This window comes from Colletotrichum truncatum (genome assembly GCF_014235925.2).
Source record: "Colletotrichum truncatum strain CMES1059 chromosome Unknown Contig_0004, whole genome shotgun sequence".
NCBI classification, from domain to species: domain Eukaryota; kingdom Fungi; phylum Ascomycota; class Sordariomycetes; order Glomerellales; family Glomerellaceae; genus Colletotrichum; species Colletotrichum truncatum.
In genome coordinates, this window is record NW_027222401.1 from 3,356,038 (window position 1) to 3,377,159 (window position 21,122).

The window sequence follows — 21,122 nt, forward strand, 5'->3', positions numbered from 1 at the left end:
GCCGAGTGATTTTACCACTTCCACTGTTGGACTTGCCTGTGGCCTTTCCGGTTGGCTTAAATGGTAATAATCGACTACAAAAGCCTCGGGAACTGCTTGTCGGTCGAGAAGACTAATGAAAGAAAGAACATTGCTAGCAAAGATATTTCTTCGCTTGATCTGTTCGAAAGAGACCATCCACGTTGCGGTCACAGCGTGTGGTATCTCGGAATCCCTTCCGATTGCTTCAAATGGCTCGCTAAGCTGATCTACCAAGGTAGAGCTACCCTCGTCCAAAATTTGGATGTATGTTTGGATGGATATGTCGTTTTCCAGAATGAATGCTGCTGTTGCGCTAATGCGAGTGGCAAATACTCAAGACGAGCTGAAAGTTGGCTTGTTTCTTCGGTAGGAATAGCTTCTTCGCCAAGGGCTGCACAAAATAGCTGATTTGCTTCTTCATCAGTCATCGTCGCGATTTCAAGTGGTTTTTTCCCTCGCGTAAGTTTGAGCGCGGCTTGTTTGTTTCTTGTTGTGATTAGGACCGACCCGTTCTTGCATTCGGGGATATAGCGGCCTACGTAACTTGGTTCCTTCGCCTCGCGGTCAACCGTTGTATGGCCATGTCCTGGCTGGGTCGGGAAAAAGACTTCTGTATCGTCGGCATTGTCGATTACCATGACCCACCGACCTTGAGATTTTTTCTCTAACCAAGCCTTTACGAGCGGAAGCACATCCGCTTTGGGATCATCACATCCTGGTATGTGACATTCTTGGGCGATGGAAAGGTACGCCTGGTGAAAACGCTCAGTGTTGCTTGCGTGGACCCAGAACACTGATATATCAGGGAATGCTTCTCGCAACCAGTAAACATAGGCCAATGCAATTTGTGTTTTCCTAAGAAAAGTCAGCGGATGCGAAGGTTCATTACCATCACATAGCTTACCCTATACCACCAAGACCATGGAGCGCCACCCGTGGTTGCCTTCTAGTAGCGAGAGTTGGAGACTGGTCGTGCCCAAATAGTCTTTTTATCTGATCCAGTATATCGGTTCGGCTGACAAAGTCGTAATTCTGGCCATACGGGACGATGACTGGATCTTGTCAGCACAGTCAATATAGTTAGGTCAGTCACTTACACCATGAGCTAGATGCTTCTATCATTTTCATGGGAGTATAGAAGCCGATGATGGCCTTCGTCGTAGCTGCTCCCGTAGCTGCTGCAAAGTTCTGCCAACTTTTGTTCTTATGACTGTCTGCGTAATCGCATACTCCCTTTGTGACGATACAAGGGATCTCATCCCATATACCGGCTGCCTCCATCTCAAAGGCAATCAGTCCGTGCTCAGCAGCAATCCCATCCCTGTGCAAACCAGACTTCATCACAGTGTCGCCTGATCCTATGTGGCCGATATGTATCCGGAAATCCCGATTCCTCCCAGGTGCGAGAGGTCTTCTGGGTACGCAATGTCCAGTGTCACATTGGATCTCCTCGCAAGACGCGCTGATCGCCTGCTCACACGCGTTAGACTCACAGCAGCCACAGCCCCGATGATCTCGATGTCTGTGAACGTAGTCCGGTTCGAAAAGCACATCTCCAACTTCTGTAGGGCGATTATATCCGATCCTGTGTCCTGTGTCGATGGCCTTTTGCTGGATTCCACTTAAGGCTTGTGCGGCCTGGTACTGCAAGTCATCCAGGCCAAGCTGTGTCTCAAATGTAGCGAGAAGAGTACGTATGTCCTTATTCGGTCTTCCAAGGTTGTCTCCTAATGTGTCTTTTCTAGCCAACCTGTCAGGATATTGTCGGGCAAAGTCGTACTGTACGATGCCTTTGCTGACGGCCACGTCCCCTAACATAATCTCATCGTTGCCCGTCTTGGGTCGGGGCACTCCGCCGCAAATGCCTGTCAAGATGGCCAACTTGAGCCCATCAAAGGTAGCTTTGAGACTGGTCGCTGCGCTCGTTGCATTAACCTTTCCCATGCCGGGAAGCAGTGCCAACACGGCATTGTGGCGTCCGATCCGGCCGATTCTGTAGTTGTCGTGGCCTTCCGAGCCACTTTCTATCTGATCCCAGGACCAGAACTGATCAAATGCCAGAGCAGCGGCGTCGTATTCAAGAGGCAGCGCGCAAATAATAGCGACTTGGAAATCGCTACGACGACGGGGTTGAGGAAAGGCCATGGCGAGTATCGTCAAGCGTGTCGCCGGATATGCGTCTTTGAATTTAGTCTTGCCCAGCAGGAGTTGCCGCGAAACAGCTTGAAACGCAGCAATGTTCACGAAAGTCGTCGAATGTCGTTGGGGAAAAACCCCGTCCGTTGTATCAGGCTGCAGCTGTAGAATCAGGCTGGCGCTTACAATGAATGTAGTTTGAGGCCACCAATAGTTTTTGTAATGCCAATCCGCGCTGCGCCCTGCCATCCTATTTGACCTATCACAACTAGGCGCAACCACAAGCTACGGCATTATATCTAGGTTGAATACCAGTCTCCTTTACTTTCAAAGTAACAGTCTCAGCAAGTGGCATATTTTATCGATTTTGCTCAACTGGTACTCAAAAACATTTCCGGAGCAGGGCAGCTGTACTAAACATACAAAAGCGAGGCGAGTTCACGGATCTCCGGATACACACGAAGGACATGTCTCACCCTGCCTATAAACTGAAACCTCACGAGAGCAAGATGGACCGCTGACTTGGATGAAAAGTAGAAACAGCCCGTCTTGACTTTGTAGTCTAATGGAATTCTCGTCATCACCGTTAACCGTAATCTAACCACCGTGTCCAAAGTAATAAAATAACCATAAAAGACAACATGCACAGCGGCGCTTAGAGCCGAAAGGAGAAAGACGCCTAATCCAGAACCGTAAAACGCAACATTTACACTCCCATTGTGAAATCGTGCTCGATACCAGGCGTCACACTAGCCATGAACTGTAACATCGTCAGCAAATCCTCATAATCTTGCTCACAAGGGGAAATGGTTACCTTTAGGAAAACAACCAGATACTGATCCACCCGGATGGCAACCTCTTGGTCGTAAACCTCGCTTTGCTCAACCTCTTCCCACTCGTCGTTCTTATCGGCGGCGGCCTGAGCGTCCTTCACATCGAGCTTGCCGAGTTCGTCCACAAGCCCCTCCATGCCCTGGTCTCCGCCCACCGCCTTGCCGGCTCGCAGCTTCTCACGTCGGATGCGCAGAGCGGCGTCGGCGCGGTCGAGAAGCGTTTTCATGACAGATGCGTGCTTGCAGGGGTGCACACTTGCCATCTTGATGTTGTTCGCGAAGAACGGGAAGTCTTCGAGCGTCACCGTCTTGTCCTTGTAGTCGCCAACGATGTCATCCATCATTGCGTGTGGCGGTAGTGGTTGTCCGTCGGGGAGGTAGCCCGAAAGGTAGAGGCGAGGTGTGCGATAGTAGGTAGAATACATAATGTAAAGAGTGTATGTTCGGCGGCCGCTGTTATCACACTTGTTAGCATCCTGGCAAAATCCGTAGCGAGGACTAGTAAATACCTATTCTTGCCGTTGTCTCCTGCATCACGGATGATAGCCTCATCGTCATCCTCGTCCTCCATATCCGGAATCTCGTCGTCATCAACAATCTCCCTCTCGCCAACGTTACCCGAGTCATCCACTGTCCGCACCTCCCTGACCTTTAAAGGCTGTGAGCTCGCCAGGCCGCCCGTACGCAGCCAGCCGTCATCATCGTCGCCCTTGGCCCCTTCGACGACGGCCTCCTCATGGCCAGCATCGCCGGCAAAGTCGTCGTCGAGACGGCGGTTGCAGGGGACGTTGCGCGTGACGAGATACTGCTTCCCGGGCGGAAGATAGCTGACGCGGCGGCTGTCGGAGTCCGCGTCGCCCCAGGACCAGGTCGGGAACTTGTAGACGAGGTAGTCGCCCGCTGCGACGAACTCCTCTGGGGTGATCTGGCCGGTCTGGCGGAAGGTGGACTTGTGCGAGACCGGAGTATACCGGTCGCGGAGGGTATTTACGGTCGAGTAGAGGAGATTCATGGTTGCTCGCGACACGGAATCTGGTAGGTCTAGGTGTTATCGATGGGTAGGACGGAGTTTAAACTAAGATAGTCTGGTCTGTGCTTGTTGCGATGCGACCGACGTCTTAACTTGCTGTATCGTAAAGGTTGTATGTAAGAGTAAAGTCTGGGTCGCAGCCTGGCTTTGTCGTCACCGGAATAATGTAGCCTAGGAGGTTCCGCCTGATGTCGGTGAACTGGGAGTAGAGCTGTGGCAGCTGTTCCGGGCGATCACATGGATGGCGGGGTTGTCTCACGATTGGACAGGGAAGAAGGTGGCGGGGTGACGCTTGTTGGAGAGGGGCTTATCTTATCAGGGTTGGTGTACTACGGTGAGGTGAAGGTGAAGCCCTCAACCTGGAAGGGGTGACGGGATTTCGGGAGGCACACGCGCCATCGATCGAGACGGCGAAAGGGCACGGATCCTATTTGTCAGAACCGTTCAAACGGCCCTGAGGCGCCTACATAGGCCATAGCATTGCAGATTTTGTTTTAGTGGTGGGCGGTGGTGTGTCTACTGCACAGGCAGCCGCTCATCCTGCCTGAAACTCGTGTTTGCCAGCCAAAGGTATCGAGGAGTCTTTGAACCCCCCTTATAAATCATGAAAAGCAGACTTGCAAGAAAGATGAAGCGACGAAAGCGATGAGAGTGGCGATTATGCCTAGCAAAGCCCACGACAGTGCCCCGTCCCTGCGCGCTGGCATGGTAACTGGGAACAGAGGTCACCAGCTCACCTAGTAAAGAGTGGGTCGCCACCGAAGCTCTGATTAAACAATCTCACAGAGAAGACGGTCTTCAATTTGCATCACGAGATCCGAAATGAACATGTAGTATTGGGTCATGGCATAGCCGCTGGTATCTCTAAATTTACAGTTACATTTTAATCCTCCTCTTCCTCCTCATCACTCACTTCTTCTCCGGCCTCTATCGCCTCCTGGCGCCGCTTCGCTGCGCGCTCTCTTTTGCGATCCAGCAGCTTCTTCAAGCGTGAGGCAGAGTTGAACACGCCATTTGTGCCTGCCCCGCAGGCAGCACATGTCGGATCTTTTCTATACCGCTTGAGTGCGCATGGTTCGCAGAAGTAATGGCCGCATCTTGTAACGACTGGCGCCTTATATGCCTCTCTACAGATGATGCATGCGAATGGGATATTCTCCAACATCGCGTCTTCGTCATCATCGTCCTCATTATCCGTCTTGCTCCGATCCGCACTCGCCACCACGGTGCCTCCCACATTTTTCTTTCCCTTAGTGACATTTTCCCATTCCTTATCGAGCTGCCAGCCCTGCTTGTAGTCCTCTCGAGCGTGAAGGAACTTGCAGTTGTCGCCAAATCCACAGAAACCGGTTGTTTTATAATCTTTGCACACGTCTGGTGCAAAGTCGGTAACAGTGATGGTTCTAATATTTGTGGGAGCCTTGATGGGGCCAACAGTCTTGCTAGGAGCGTCTGGGTTCTTCTGAATAAAGGACGTCTGGTTCGCTAGTCCCTTGTATGTTCCGTCAGGTGCCTGAGACGACTTCCCCCTTGTTGTACCTAGCAAGTTCTTCGACGAGAGTGCGTCCTTACTGTCCTCATCGTACCAGTTACTGTGTTTTGTTGCATCGTTGCTATCAGTTATGGGAACGCTGCGGTCGGCCGTGAAGACTGTGGCTGAAAGGTCGTCTCTGGCAGTAGCCTGGTCTTTGGAGGATGCCGTAATAGCGCCCGTGTTCTTCTTCCGCCGTTTCACCCGCTGCCCTGCTTCATCCTCCGAGGAAGAGTAGTCGGAGTCGGAGTCGCTGTTGGCAGGCGGCGGCGTAGCAGGCCTCTTGCGGATGTTGGCCTTGCCCTTTGCGCCTCGACGCTTGAAGACGGCGACGGGAGCTGCCGCGCTGTCTGTGTCCATGGTCGATGGATCCGGTCAGACTCGTTTCGTTAGGAATAGGTGTCTTATGAGCGATGACGGGGTTTTATCTCGTTTGTCGGAGATTTCTTTTTAGCAGCTGGGGCTGGGCAATGGTAGTAGGTGAAATAATGTTTGGGTGATCCTTGGATACCTCTTTTAGCTTTGACGTCGATCGCAAACGGCGAACTTCTGGAAGGCTGGAGATCAAGCCACAGACAGGGCTGACAAATCTTGTGGCTTGAGCTCGGTTACAATTCTGACGGGTGAAGCCAATCAGGTGATGGGTGGAGCATCTGGGGCTTTGGGTTGACGCCAGTGGGCAGGAACAAATCAGCGGTATTTAGTGGTTAAAGGTTATTGGACAACGGCAGGGGCATTACGAGTGACCTGACAGGGGTGCACGGCCAGGATAGGTTAGCACGAAATCATGTGGAGCTGGACTAAAATTGGCCAAAGTTATGCGGGCTGTGGCCAGCAGACAAAAACATAGGCTCGCGTGTTTTTGTTTTGTATCAATGTGATATGGCGGTATGGATTGGCGGGGAAGGAGTGAGCAATGTATGGGTTATGCCTTGCCGATACCATGCGATGTGATGCGATACGACGGATTGCTTGCATAAGTGGCCATGCTGGGGAAAGAAGGCTTGGGGGCCTCTCTTCGCGGGGATGAAAATGCTCCGTAAAGCTACATAATTTGATGACTTGGCCTTTGGGGGTGTTGAGGACAAAGATGGCGGGGGTAAAGGTTTGTGTGCGAGGATGAGGTTGTGTTGTTGAATTTGGACTTTCGGATTGGCCACAGATGCAAATATGTAAACAAACAGCTCCAAAAAAAAGTGTCTGATTCTGAGGGAAACAAAAAAAAGATTGGACGAATGAGTAGAGAGATCACCCCTCGATGATGCATGAAGCCATCGTAAAACACATCCCATAATGGGGTTGACTTAGGACTGCATACATGGCATGTAGGTAAAGGCACCTGAGAAGCGCAGTGCGCAGTAGTGTGCAGGAGCTGTGCTGCGCGCAGTTAGGGGGGCTTATCTGACTGTATTTGTCTAATGTGTCTGGTCTGGCCCATCTCGTCTCCGTACCGTGGCACACAGTCACAGTGGACGAAAGGGAATTACAATCTGATCTGCCCATTCCCGTGTCCCTGCAGCAGTCGTCACGGTGGCTTCGCATTGTCTCGCTGAATGGATCCGGGAAGCCTTCGCTAAGGTACGGTGAAATTGAAGGCTTCCAGAAGAGGAGAGCTGAGCTACATTTAGCTTCGACGATGACGATGAACGGAAACGAGTGACCAGTGGGTGGCCAGGGTAGCTTGTAGCTTGTAGCTTGGTTCTGGGAAGCTGGGCCTGGTTAAAGGGAGAGGGATACTACAAAGTACGTACAAATGAGCAAAAGTCACACTTGGCGTGGGGAGCTTTGAGCACAAGTTGTGGCCATATCAGTAGGTAGTAGTAATCCACGTAGCAAGTAGTGTTAGCTTAGCTTACCTTAGCTGGAGATGGCTGGGCGGTGCAATAGCTAGCTTTGATGAGAGGAATTATTGAAAGCGATGCAAGCCAGGCCACCTTTCTAAACCGCCTCACTCAAGCATTAAAAAAATTACCAGAGTCAACGGACTACGTATCCTTACCTTCCCGCCGAAGAGCCCACAAATGCAAGGTACCCGGGCTGCTGACTTGCACAGTCATACATAGCAGACCACATAGTTCGCTACGCATACCATAGTGCCTTACAGGCCTTCACAGCTCCACCGTGGAGACCTGGGTTCATTGGAGACCCTGCAAATACCCTGGGCCACAGACAGGCATGGACAGGCAAGGAGGACAGGTTCAGGCTCAAGAACAGGAACATGAGATGGGGCTTTGCTCTGGCTAGGGACGGGGAGAGAGGAGATGATGGTTCCTCTCGTCAAAACCTCATCTACTGGGTCCCGTCCTATCCAGTCCTGGTCTGGATCCAGTTTGCGGTAGGGGAAAGACGAGGGGAATTAGGAAAAAAGAACAAAAAACATTCTCAATACCCTCTCTGTCTCCCATTCTTTCTCCTCTCTAACCCCTTCTCCCTCCTTTCCCTCTCCCTCCACCCCCTCCTCTTATTCTCGTGCCGACGCCGACGCCGACAACCGCGACCGCGTCACTTTTGCGTCCCTCTTCTTCCTTTCCGGGTCACCAATTTGTACTCGTTCTTCGCGAGTCGATTTGACACCCGTGAGCGAAGACCAGCAGAGAGAAGAAGAAGAAAGAAGAAAAGAAGGGAAACGAGTGAGAGACGTAGCAATCTCTGGCTTTGTTTCGCTCTTTTTTAATTTTTATTCCCATGCTGATGCTGGTTCGGGACTTTTTGTTTTAATTTACCCTTCTTGTCATTCCGTCTTTTTTTTTCTTATTCTGCCATACATCATTGCCCTTTCTCCCCCCCAACGTCGCTTTTATCTACGCGCGTTGCAGTTTACTCCCACCTTCCCTACCTTTTGGCCGCCAACCTACAGGTATCTTACCTGCATCTACCCGACCTTATTCCCTCACTACCACCTTTCTTTACCTGTTCAGTTGTTTTTTGTTATTCTTTACTTTCTCACTTTCATTACCCTCTTTTTTTCGCGCGACTCTTGTTGTTGTGCGCCGTCGCCCGCCGTACTCCTCATTCGTTTCCGACCGATCAACCGACCGATTTGCGACCTTGCGAGCATCCAACCAGAAGCCAAAGATAGAGTCAGAGTCAGTCACCAACGGTGTCCTGTCCAGTCCTTTACCCCCTCCGCCTACAGCTATTTCGTATACTGTATTGCATTTGTGTTGCAGCGCATTTTTATCGCTTCATAATCAAGTGCAATAATCAACTCCCCTAGCTCCCGGGGACTGAGAACTGAGACCTTGCTCTCCCACCAACACGCCAGCTCTCTTGCTTTTTCTTACCTGGTATCGCTCGCCCTCCCCAACCGAGACTACGGGAAACGGCAGACCCGTTCCCTAATAATACTATTGTCTTATTATCGCCGTTACTTCTCATTGTCTCTTTTTTTATTCCATCTTTTCCTTCCCGCCAACAAACCCCTGGCCTTCGTTTGACCAGCCTTTTCTTGGACCTCCTCGTCGCCCGGTTCTCTTCCGCTCATCCCATACTCACACACCAAAAAAAGAGAGTGTGTCTGTGTGTGGGGAGAAAGCAACAAAATACGACGACCACAGCCCACCCAAATCCACCGGGACCTGACGTTCTAGTGCAGCAACAAGGCAGGTGCGGGCGCGTCTAGCTCATCCCACAACCCCGTCCCATCCTTTAGCTGCATCTTCCGTGCAGCTGGCTCTGAGCCAAACAACAGACCCGACAGGCACTACCTTGCCTTCTCTGGCCCTCGTAGCTGGTTGCGTAGCCCATTTCTGGCCGGCGGCTCGATCACACAACCCCAGAGCGGGATCGACCACTGAGAACGCATTCCAATCAACAACACAGCCTGTGTGTCTGGGGGGAAACAAATAACAAAAGTCAAGTCAACAAAAAACATCACCTCTCCCCCCCCTTCGCACCTCATTTTCTCTTTCCGTTTTCGACCATCCGACGGCGACCGCAATCGCCTCACCTCGTTTTTTTTTCCCCTTCTCACACTCTCTTGTGTGTATTCGTGGCGACATCTGCTTCTGTAGACGGCAGCCGGCTCTGCACGCCCCCGCGCTCCCATCTGCAGAAGACATTACCTCATCCTCTTCGCATAATTGCTTGAGCTTGGCCGTGATTCGACTACCGATCGCGACACAACCCACAACAGATTGAGGCCACCCCACGATATACTGCGAACAATTGCACTGGATGTTGCCGCAACGCATTTAACGGCGGCGCATCCCCCCCATCGTTACCACCAACATGGCTACTTCACTCGCCGTCGATAAACCCCATCTGGCGCCCGCTGATGCGGATGCGAACGACCCTTTCGTCTCCCCGCCCGGTCCCGCCAACCAGCGATACTCGGGCTACGACAGCCAGTTCTTTGCCCTCGGCTCCGGCGCATCCCCAGATCAGGCCAAGCGTGCCCTGCAAGCACACATTGCCGATACCGAACGTCGCCTAGATGAAGCCGGAAAGCTGGGAACAGCTCTTGTTCAGCAGCGCAAGGAGTTGGCCGAGCGATTAAAGGAGGTCGAAGACCTGCAAACCGAAGGAGAACTTACACCTGATCTGCGCGCAAAGCTCGTCGAGATCGAAAAGGAATTCAATGATGTCGCCAGAGAGACTGCAAGGGCCTTCCTGCCCAAACAGAGAGTTCCCAGCAACGAAGCTGCGGGAGGCTCACCCTACGTCCCTGATGGAAAGATTGGAAGAGTAAGTTTTCGCCTGCAGAATTCTGCGTCCAGGCACTAATTTTGAAATTATAGCGCTCCGTCAGCCCTTCCAAGTTTGAGAGTCAAGCCACCGGGTCGCCTTCGAAGCTGAGTGTGCCAAATCGCAAAGTCCGCAATCAGCCGTCCAGCCGCATTCACGATATCGAATTCGCTGCCGAAATCAGCACTTCGCTGATCGCCCAGGTTCGAAACCTTCAAGCTCTCCTTGCCGAGAAGGATGAGGAGCTCCGCGATATCAAAGTCGATAAGTCAAGATTAGAACTCGAAACCGAGAGCTTCCAGCAGCGTGTTAAGGCCCTCGATGAAAGCGAGAACAGGTACAAGGACGAAAACTGGAACTTGGAAACCCAAATACACGATTTGATCGCCTCTCAGAAGGATGCTGCGGATCGTGAGAAGAGATTGACGCAAAGTCTCAACGTGCTGCAAGCAGAGAAGAACTCGGCGCAAAAGGAGCTCGATGAGGCCAAAGTGTCTCTGGCCAAGCTCGCCGAAGAGCAAGAACGGTTCGCTAGGCATCTTGACTTGGACTTAACCACAGCCAAGAAGAATGCCGCTGTCGCAGAGACCGAGAGGAACGCACTGCAGCGCAAGGTTGATGAGTTGATGAACCAGAACCAGGAGCTTGCCCGAGCTATCTCATCCCAGCGTGGTCGTACTTCTGACCGCGATTTCGGCCGTGGCATTAGTGATGAAGACCTCGAGTCTGCCGCAGATGGTTTCACGCCCGAGCACTCTCCACCTCCGTCTCCCATCAAGGGAACCCCTCGCCATGCTATGCTGGAGTCAGAGACTCTCAAGAGCTCATTGCTGCATGCTCAGCGTACCATCCAGAGTCAGAAGACCGTCATCCACCGTGAAAAGACCGAGAAGCTCGAGCTTAAGCGACTGCTCCAAGATACTCGCGACGAGCTGGAGAAGCTGCGCACCGACGCTGCTCCTGCGCCTGCTCGCCGTAACCGCAAGGTCGAGTCCAGAGAGTTCAAGAAGCCTTCCCGCGGCTTACTTGGAGGCCACCGACACAGCAGAAACGAGGTATACACGGAGGACCCTGAATGGGAAGAAGCCACAGAAATTGGCAGCCCTAGAACCTCACCAACCGCCCACTCGACCTCGACCGTCCGCAGACCTGGTAGCAGCTACAGACCTCAATTTACAGATACCAGCGACCACTTTGAGACAGCCAACGAGACCAGTGATGCTGCCTTTGAAACTGCGAATGAGCGGGGAACCGAGACTGAAGACTTCCAGACAGGTGCCGAGGATATCTCTGGCTCCGACTCAGAGACAGAAACAGAGATGAGCCCGTCTAAAGGCCGGGAGCTTCGTGCCCAGAACCTGGGGCTTGGCGGTGGCCGCAACTCTTACGACAGCACTGCTTCCACCTCAGCTGACGAGGACGACGATTATGTTGAGTACATCCGCACCCCGACTTCGCAGCATTCACACCAGCGTATGCGCGTAAAGCTCAGCCGAGGTCTTATCAACCGTAGGTCAAGGCAAGTGAGCGAGGAAGCGGCTTTCCAGAGCAGCCCGGGCAGTGCTGCTATGGGCAGCGCTGTTGGAACGCCCCAGCCTGGTGGTCAGAGCTTGTTCGCCGAGCTTGCTGAGCTCGAGAACAGCGACGCTGAATCGGTCGAAGGCACACCTAGCCACACTAGGTCCGCGACACCTGGTGCTGAGTCGGAGGTCTCTCAATCCGCAACGACTATTCCCTCGCTGTCTCAAGCCGACACCGTCGACAGTAGCATCATGACGGACCCAGTCAAGAAGGCCGCGGCAGCACCAAAGCCTACCATGGTGGACGCAGGCGTCATGACAGACCCCATTGTTGAATCTCCTCCGCTGTCACCTGTCAGCGTTATGGTTGATGACCGCGCCGTGTCGCTGGATTCCATGGCTGCTGCGAACCAGATGTCCGAGGGATTCAACTCTCGGCCGCTGTCCACTGTGTCATACAGCGATGCTGGTGCCCAGTACAGCATGGACGACAAGCTGGCACAGTTCCCCATGCCACCGTCGACTCTCTCGCAGTTTGTTCTGCCACCGCCTCCTGAGCTTAGCATGTCTCCAATTGATGCTCAGGATATTGAGCCCGTTATCGAGCCTGTGACGCCTCCTCCGGCTCCGGCTCCGCTCACCATGACATCAATTGTGTCTGAGGTTGTCGAACCCAAGGCCGAACCTGAGATCGTACCCCCGGCACCTACCTTGGCTTACACCCCTCTTGTCTCGGAGGCTGTTGAGCCCAAGGCTGAGCCTGAAGTACCTCCACCGACGCTGAGCATCTCTTCATTCCTTTCTGAGGCTGTGGAGCCCAAGGCTGAACCAGAGGTACCACCTCCAGTTCTGAGCCTCTCGGCCCTGCAAGCCCACAACCTTGAACCTGTGGCAGAGCCAGAGGTGCCGCCCCCTACGCTTAGTCTATCGACGCTGCAAGCTCACAGCATTGAGCCCATTGCAGAGCCCGAAGTGCCCCCTCCGGCTCTCAGTCTTTCAACTCTGTGTTCGCACAACCTCGAGCCAGTTGCCGAGCCCGAGGTTCCTCTTCCGGCTCTTAGCCTCTCTGCTCTGCAGTCGCATAATCTCGAGCCCATTGCCGAGCCCGAAGTGGTGTCTCCAGTGCACGAACTCACCCTATCGGCGCTCGTGTCTGAGGATATTGAACCCAGGGCCGAACCTGAGCCTAAGGCTGCGCTGGCCTTGCCAGTACCAGTGCCCGTTCCGGCATCACTACCAACTCTCAGCCTCTCTTCGATTACCTCTGAAGGTGTCGAGCCCAAGGCTGAACCTGAGGTCATCCAGCCGGCGCCTGTTCTTAGCCTATCTGCACTTTGCTCGCACAACCTTGAGCCTAGAGCAGAGCCCGAGACCTTGCCCCCTGCTCTTAGCCTATCGACCATTGTGGCGGAGAACGTGGAGCCCAAGGCAGAACCTGAACCTGTTCCAGAGGTGCCCTCGCTCTCATTCTCGTCGATCGCAGCCGAGAACATTGAGCCGCGGGAGGAGGAAGAAGTTATTCAGCCCAAGCCTCTTCTCAGTCTCACACCGATTGCCTTCGAAGACATTGAGCCGAAGGCTGAGCTCCCTCCATCCCTCACCCTGTCTTCCTTCTCATTCGAGAACATTGAGCCTCAAGCAGAGCCGGAGGTGTTGCCACCGCCGCCACCCGCACTTAGTCTCTCGTCTATTGCCTCTGAGAACATCGAGCCCAAGGAAGAGCCTGAGATCTCCGTACCTCCTACGATTCTCGCCTACTCCAACATTCACTCCGAATTTGTCGAGCCCCAGGCTGAGCCTGTTCCCCCCTTGGAGTACTCCGCTCTTCTGTCTCAACAGGTTGAGCCAGTTCAGTCGCCTGAGGTTGTGATTCCTAAGCCGAACTTCGCTTTCTCGAATATTGAGTCGATCGAAACCCAGCCGATTTCTCCTCGCAGCCCCAAACGGGATGCTTTCATCATCCCTCAAGACCTGGAATCACCATTCGATGAGGAGGATGCGCCAAGGACGCCTAACAGGAACGCTCTGCTTGGCTCTGTCTTTGGTCGCGGAAAGAACAAGGCTCCGGCCAGTCCGGTTATTGCGGAGGACGAGACTAGACAATCCCCCAGCGAAGTCCGACAATCTGAGACCCCTGAGTCTCAGCGACCATTCAAGGAAATCTCGACCAACGCCAATGGCAGACCTGCTCGCAAGGTTACAGTGCAGACAACCGACAATGGTGCTCAGACTTCTTTGACTGCGGAGGCGATCGACCAAATGCTCCTGGCAAAGGTTAAGCCTGTCGATTCATCCAGGGACAAGTCACTGCCTGCGGGTAGCAGCATCGGTACCCCCAGCACCCCTGGCACCGTTCGCATTCGCCGCCCATCTCACGACAGCCTCAGCAGTATCTCCACCGAGCAGAAGGTGGATCTGTCACAGAGGCCAGGCAGTGCTAACAGCAGCCGCGCGCCTAACCAGCCTCTCCCGCCTCTGCCCTCTAACCACAAGGAGGTTATTGAGGCAGCTAGAACTGGATCATCGCAGGGAAGCGCGTCGGTTATGGGCCCTCCTCTGTGGCCCGCTTCTGCTATGAGGAACCAACGGCCGCAGACTCCCAACGGCGCGAGACCGCAATCTCCGCTTTCAATCTCTACCAAGAACTCGGCTACTCCTCGCATGGGCCGGGCTGGGGCCTCGTACGGAACTGCTGAGGTCCAGTCTCCGACTAAGCTGTCGGCTGTGAGCAGACAGTCGTCGGTATCTTCGTTTGTCTCCGAAATCGATAATCGCTTCAACCCTCGTAACGAGTTGGGCGGCGTGGACGTGTCTGGTTTTGGTGCCAACACCGATCCCCGCATGATCCAGGCAATTACTCAGACCATGATCGGTGAATACCTGTGGAAGTACACCCGCAAGGCTGGACGAGGGGAGATCTCCGACTTCAGACATAGACGGTACTTCTGGGTCCACCCTTACACTCGCACCCTGTACTGGAGTGACCGTGACCCGGCGACTGCCGGCCGATCTGAGCTCCGTGGCAAGAGTGTTCCCATTGAGGCTGTCCGCGTGGTAACGGACGACAACCCGATGCCCCCTGGCCTCCATCGCAAGAGTTTGATCGTCATTTCCCCTGGCAGAACGATCAAGTTCACTTGCACGACTGGTCAGCGACACGAGACATGGTTTAATGCGTTGTCTTATCTCTTGCTTCGTACAGCCGACGAAGGCCAGTCCGATGTCGAGGAAATGGCGGGCCATATCACACAGGCCGATGTGGATGAGTTTAACCCCCAGTTTGGTCGCCGCAATAACTCGACGGCTCGACCACGACCACCGCCATCCTTGTCCTCGTACAACTCACGAACTACTCGTAACCAGTCTCCGGCGATTGATATGTCGATGAATGTCCCCACATTGACCCCCAACAAGCAACAGACCCAAAGGCCTTCTATCGGAACCCTGGGAAGGATCAGCGGCTACTTCAACACCCTGTCGACTCTGAGGAGCCGCAGCGGGGCTGGGCCAAACTCGAGCATCTATGAGGCCAGCGAGGTACATGATAGCGCAGAAGACGTCCGTGAAATCATTGAGAGGCAAGACCGGGACGCAGACCGACTGGAGAACGTGCGCGCCTGCTGCGACGGTAAGACTTTATCTTGTTATTGGTGTTTGACAAGCAGTGATGCTAACAACTGGTACAGGCAAGCACGACGTCGGTACTCTCCACCACCACCACCCTAAGAAGAGTCGTCATTCTGGCTCCCACACTCACTCTCACTCTGGACCGTCTGCGGCCACACCCATGAGCACCTTGAAGTCGCGAGCTTGAGGTGGTGATTTGTGAATCCATCGACATCTCCATGCGACTGTTGAACAGTCTTCTCAAGTAATTTAAAAGCAATGAAGCACACTTCAAACCCACTCGCTAAAGCCGAAATATGGCTCGGGGGACCATCCCCACTCATGATCATTCGCTGTCACGCAACGGATCACGACGTCTATGACAATATTCTCCTTGCCGTCCACTTGCCTAGGATTGCCCCGCGCCTTTGCTAGAGCCCTCAGGCCCCATCTCCTTTCGTATTCAACCTAATCACTTACGACTGCATCCAGGACACCGCGTCCTACGACCAAATTTCCTTTGCGCGTCTCGTCGTCTGACGTGATCAACACTTTTACTATTGCTAAACCAAACCAAACCAAACCCCGACCGCGCCAACCAACCACAATATATATGGTTCATGCTGGCTCCTTTTTCATGTATCTCTTTGTATTACCGGGAGCAACCTGTCATTGTTTGCATGGGGTAATCAAACTTGCCGAGCTATTTTTAACAGCCGGCGTGGCGAATCGGGGGGAAAGCATGGCACTTACAAATGTACCAAACCGCAATTGGGGAAGTCTGTTTTTCTAAACGTTAGAAAACCTCTGTCTCTTGTTGGCACCAAAAAACTCCAGTCATTATGTAACCTTTTTTCCTTATCTTATTTATTTTCAAAAAAAAAAAACTCTCAAATCCCCTTTTTCTTTGTTCGTATTATCAGGTCACTCCTCTTTTTTTTCCGGGAATGAAAGAAACGGAGGGAGGAGTCGACTGGGAGCGTTGTGTAGATGGTAATGCTTAAAATTGCTCTCTGCCCTTTAATGCATTTTGGCGCTTTCCCTTTTCGTGCGTGTCTCTCTCCCTCTAGCGTGAACACTTGACTCGGGGGGAAAAAAAGCGTGGTCACTCCTGGGGTTGGTTGTGTGATTAATTAAATGAGAAAGAACCCTTTTCTTCCTAACTAGGGTCATCCCGCGCGCGGGCTTCGACACGTGCGCAAGTCCAGGCCACACATCCTCGGCGCCGTTTTCCTTTGTTGAACGATGGCGGGGGTGATGGGGGTTTGGTCAAACAAACACTCTCTCCCATGTCATTCACGGTGTTAGTAGTTTTGAACGGTTCAAGTTAGACTCGAACCCCCCCCCCCCCTTCTGGAACGCGACTAATCTCGGTCGGATCTGAGAAAATGATGATTTTTCTACACATGGGGGGAAGGGTCCAGTTCGGAGGCATGGCACGTTACACGCATATACTACTCGTGATGTTTATAATTATTGAAAGCGGACGTCTTCCTCTTTCTCATTTTTTATGAAAATTCTCAGCCCGAGGAGTACCAAATCTTATGTACAGGAAAAAAAGAAAAAAAAGTAATAAATATACTCCAGTCTGTGACGCCGGCAAATATGTAGGTAGGGTCGGCCCCCCCGGATGTATGCTGTTGGTAATAATCATGGTATCCTGAATTCAACTCCCCGTCCCATTCCCTTTATCCCGAGCTTAATCCTCATAGTGTCTGATGCAAAGACCAAACGAGGGGGAAAAAAAAGACAAAAAATGACCAAAACAGGAATAAGTTCAACCAACTCCTAGTCGTCGCATCAAGTCACATTAGTTCCATCGCCCTAGACCGTGGTGCCTGGCTTCCTGTTCTCGTTCTCGAATGTTTCATTGGTATCATCCATCCAAGCGGAGTAATCATCGTCATCGTCTACATGGATTGGGACCGACTCGATAGGGCTATCCTCCTCGGCCCGTCGTTGGGGTAAGGGCGGAGGGGTCCGGCTTGTTTTCTCGCTGGTGTTGCTGCTGTGACGATATTGGGGGCCTATGGATGGAGATTCCTCGTAGTCGTCGGTTTCTTCAACCCATGGTTGGGTGTATGTCGGCTGGGGAATGTTCTCCTCCATTGGCGTGGACGGTTCAGAGTCAAGAGGTGCTTCGACGACCAACATGTTCTCACCGCCGTCATTGGTGCTGCTGTCTATATGACGCCGCGATGGCAAGGGCGGAGGCGGCACTGGCCTGCGCTCCGTTTTGCTTTCCGCCAGTGCGGCCGAATGCGGTCGCTCTGGCATACTGGGCGGGGGCACGATCACACGCTTGGGCACGGGGATCGTAGTGACCTTTGAACCCCTTTCGGGGGGCGGTAGTGGGGTGCCGGGAGGTGGCAAGGGCCGACCTCGTCCCATCGGCTGGTTCAGGTCCACTGGGGAGTTGTGATCTGCCGTATTGCCGTTCTTCGCGTCCTTGTGCTTTTGCAGCGCATTCCAACCCCATTGCCTCGCCGTGACCGCTGCATTTGCGACAGCCGCGAGGGTCGTCGTGGCGCGTTTCGTCTCGCCGTTTGTCGATGCGCCGGAGACTGTGCTTCCTGAGGTGTCTCGCCTGAACAGCCCCTTCGAGATTGAGCCCGTGGTACTTCTAACTGAAGCTGACCTTGTTGACGAAGTCGGTGAGCTTGGGTCGGTTGACTCATGTACCCGTATCGATTCGGCGGATGAGTTTGTGCTTCGTCGTCCTTTAACCACCGGTGTTCGGTCAGACTCGTTCTCGTTATCTGTGGCCTCGCGGGACGATGTAGAGGTCTGGCTTGGTGCTTTGGCGGCGGGCGCCGGCCTTGCGGGGGTCTCGAGAGGTGTCACTACTGGTGAACTGTTCTGCGACTTTGCTGATAATGCCGCCATCATGCTGGATGCATGTTCCGACGGCGAAGTCGACGGCTTGAACATGTCCGCATGGGCCGCATCGGTCCCAACGACAGGGTTCGCTGGGCTCGACACGGAGGGTGATCTAAGTGGTCGAGGCAAAGCTGTTGCAGACGTAGGCGAGCCCGAGACGTCGACGCTCGTAGAGGAGCTGTTCAAGGGGCTGTTCAGCGTCTTGTTGGCTTGGATCTTTCTGCCGAATAAGCCTGTAGGAGGCGAGTTCTCAACTATTGGCATGCTGTGACTCTTTTCGAAAGGCCTCATGACGTTTTGCATGTCCACTGTTTCCTCAACGTGGTCAATTCCATCAACGTCGCCCTCATGTGGGATATGAGCCTCCGCGGTCGGCGAGCCGTTGACTGCATTGTCGTCCTCCCAGATTCCGCCTCGCCACTTCTTGTGTTCCGTATTGAAGAAAGGCATATCATCCCAGAACGGCTGCACCAATGTCTCGGCAATAACCTCCTTTATCCTGTTCTCAATCTGTCGCAGAATAATGGTGTATGTAATCTGCCTAGCGCTGACAATCGGCTCGATTGTCATTTCAATCTTGGGCATGCTTTGAAAAGAGAGCCAAATTCGATTGCTTGGTGGTGGCTTGATTTTGAAGAACATGTGTCCTTCCAGTTTCTTCAGAACCACGGCGAGAACGAGATCAACCTCACGAACCTTGAAGCGCGATCCAAGGTCGATACGTGCAGTGGCGGCAACCTCAATTCGGAAGTTTCCAGTATACCGTATGTCTGCCTCCATCATACACTCTCCCTCCACGTTCAAGTCCTTGTGACGGGGGTTAGTGATTATAGGAGCTGATTCGCCAGTATCGATCCCGCGGATAGCGATATTGGTGAGGAATGATGGCCGCTTGACCCTGGCTATTTTCTTAGTGAGCTTCTCCCGAATGAGGTGTTCTAGATCCGCGGTCTTGTAGATTCCGAGGAACACCCGCCCAATCATCGCGTTCAGCCATCGCGTCGATAGGTGCTCCTCTGACGAGTGCAGCTTCTGGACCAGAGATATGATGTTTTTGACCTCAAACTGCTTCGGCTTAGGCGCCTTTCGCTCGGACCCAAACGTCTGCTCCTGATTGCGCAGGAGCGCGAAGTAAAAGTCCTCCTTGGCTGAACAATTTTCCGAGAAGAGATAAAACGGTTTCGAGAGCTGACTGTCCGGGCCAATCTCTGGGCCATCCGGTCTCCTTGATAAGCAAAGCGCGTTCCTCTTGATGTATAGTTCACCTTCTGGCGTCACGTCTCCCCCCGAGTATATACTGATGTCATGGTGCGCCAACGAAACAACATGCCGGACTTCAATCTGCTCCTCGTCATCGAAGAGCATCAAATGACCATGCCTGCAGTTTGTTAGTCAAGATTATCGGGCGCATCACAGAGTAAACAAACCTGAGCACAACATAGAAGACGTTGCCAGCATTTTTGGGACGCTGGCTCAAGCCATTTTTATTATCCAAGGGCCCTGGTGTTGGCTTCCGCTCAAAAATGCTCCTGTACATGGTCTGGTAGACACTCTGGCTCGGTGCGGCGACAGTTGTCGACCCGGTCGGGGTGGCTCGCTCGATGGGCTTCGCGTTGATCCCCATGGGTGTATATTCACGACAAACGGCGAAATACCCCGCCGCCACGTCGTTATCTTGGGCTGTCGGGCGCTTCGTCGCCGCGTCTTCTTTCTCGGCGGCCTTTACGGCCTCGAGTGATGTAAGATCATCGCCAGGCTGGACAACAGAGTTCTGACCGCCCTCATCTCCAAGACCCGTGTCAACATCTTGTCGGTAAGGAAGGGTCAGGTACGCATGTGCCAATACGACAACGATGACCAAGGGTATGAAGGTCAGTCCTCCTAGGAGATATGTAAACAAGAAGCCGGTCCAGCCCCCCATCGCTTCTTTTTTTTTTTTTTTCTCCTAGGCTTTCCTCTTTCGCGCGGCGGCACTACCTGCAGTGCTGCTAGCAGATGGGCAGGAGCAAGTGGAGGGGTTTGGGTGGGAGCATCGGCGCTTAGGTGTCGAGTGTTACGTGACGGGATTCTCGGGATCGTGTTGTTCGGCGGTCGCGGGAGGTGAGCTCTTGTTTCAGAACAAAAGCAAATAGGCAAAAGCTCGCCTCTGCAACTTTTTGAAAAGTGGACGGAAATCCCACACGGGTTCTAGGTCTTGGCTTCTGGATCGAGAATGGATCAGGTAAGAATGGTACACACACATACACAAGTCACATTGAACTTTTGGCGTCCAATGGATTGCTCGAACAGCGTCATGTGATGGAGCGTACCGTCATGACAGCTGGCCGCAGCGGGCAGTACGGGACGGGCAGCGATAGCACCCAAATAGGCGGTCCCTCAAGCTTCGCGGACGCTGCACAGCTGAACTATCGTCCTATGAGGGCGTTCTCAGGTTGACCTTGTGTGGAGACGCAAGGCAGCTAGTGAGACCATTAGCGCATTGAGAGCCTGAAAGATGCCGAATGACCCGCAGACCGCTGTGCCAGTACCTGTCGGATCGGTGGCAAGATCCCTGTTTACCCCGCGAGAAACGCTAGATATGGGATCCCTGGCGACGGTGAGGTCACTGAGCAGCGAGCATCTTCCACTAGGACGGCGGCTGAAGGATGATTTTGCTGTTAAAATCGCCCTCATTTCAATTCTATCTGAGATCAATAACACGTATTAGTGCCCCCGATAGTCTGACACCTGGCTGAACAGCTTTGTGTCCGCCTAGCCTCTAGCTATTTTCCGACTTTGGGCGGATCAGCCAAAAACAGTAGCTAGGTCAAACATGACATCATTCCTCTTTATCCATCAAAGGCCTTTGTAATCAACCGAACCGTTTCATTATCCTGCAT

At 53.1% G+C, this 21,122-nt stretch overlaps 5 protein-coding genes across 5 annotated transcripts; 1 reads left to right on the forward strand and 4 right to left on the reverse strand.

Annotated features, from left to right (window-relative positions):
- Positions 1-248: 248 nt before the first annotated feature.
- Positions 249-2,166, reverse strand: CTRU02_207647 (kinesin light chain; the record flags this gene model as incomplete). The annotated part of the gene is made up of 3 exons (XM_070204932.1): positions 249-876; positions 926-1,073; positions 1,119-2,166. The coding sequence occupies 3 exons, from the start codon at positions 2,164-2,166 to the stop codon at positions 249-251; spliced, it is 1,824 nt and encodes a 607-aa protein (XP_070061465.1).
- A 697-nt stretch (positions 2,167-2,863) lies between these two features.
- CTRU02_207648 (autophagy-like protein 3) lies at positions 2,864-4,002 on the reverse strand (the record flags this gene model as incomplete). The annotated part of the gene is made up of 3 exons (XM_070204933.1): positions 2,864-2,917; positions 2,972-3,443; positions 3,500-4,002. The coding sequence occupies 3 exons, from the start codon at positions 4,000-4,002 to the stop codon at positions 2,864-2,866; spliced, it is 1,029 nt and encodes a 342-aa protein (XP_070061466.1).
- Positions 4,003-4,903: 901 nt separating this feature from the next.
- CTRU02_207649 (Pre-mRNA-splicing factor cwc-24) lies at positions 4,904-5,911 on the reverse strand (the record flags this gene model as incomplete). The annotated part of the gene is made up of 1 exon (XM_036727492.1): positions 4,904-5,911. One exon carries the CDS (start codon positions 5,909-5,911, stop codon positions 4,904-4,906), a length of 1,008 nt encoding a protein of 335 aa, XP_036580858.1.
- A 3,870-nt stretch (positions 5,912-9,781) lies between these two features.
- CTRU02_207650 (anucleate primary sterigmata protein a) lies at positions 9,782-15,571 on the forward strand (the record flags this gene model as incomplete). Its single annotated transcript, XM_036727491.1, has 3 exons — positions 9,782-10,237; positions 10,291-15,385; positions 15,444-15,571. The coding sequence occupies 3 exons, from the start codon at positions 9,782-9,784 to the stop codon at positions 15,569-15,571; spliced, it is 5,679 nt and encodes a 1,892-aa protein (XP_036580857.1).
- A 1,616-nt stretch (positions 15,572-17,187) lies between these two features.
- On the reverse strand, positions 17,188-20,164 carry CTRU02_207651 (putative ph domain-containing protein; the record flags this gene model as incomplete). Its single annotated transcript, XM_070204934.1, has 2 exons — positions 17,188-19,621; positions 19,671-20,164. The coding sequence occupies 2 exons, from the start codon at positions 20,162-20,164 to the stop codon at positions 17,188-17,190; spliced, it is 2,928 nt and encodes a 975-aa protein (XP_070061467.1).
- Positions 20,165-21,122: the final 958 nt, after the last annotated feature.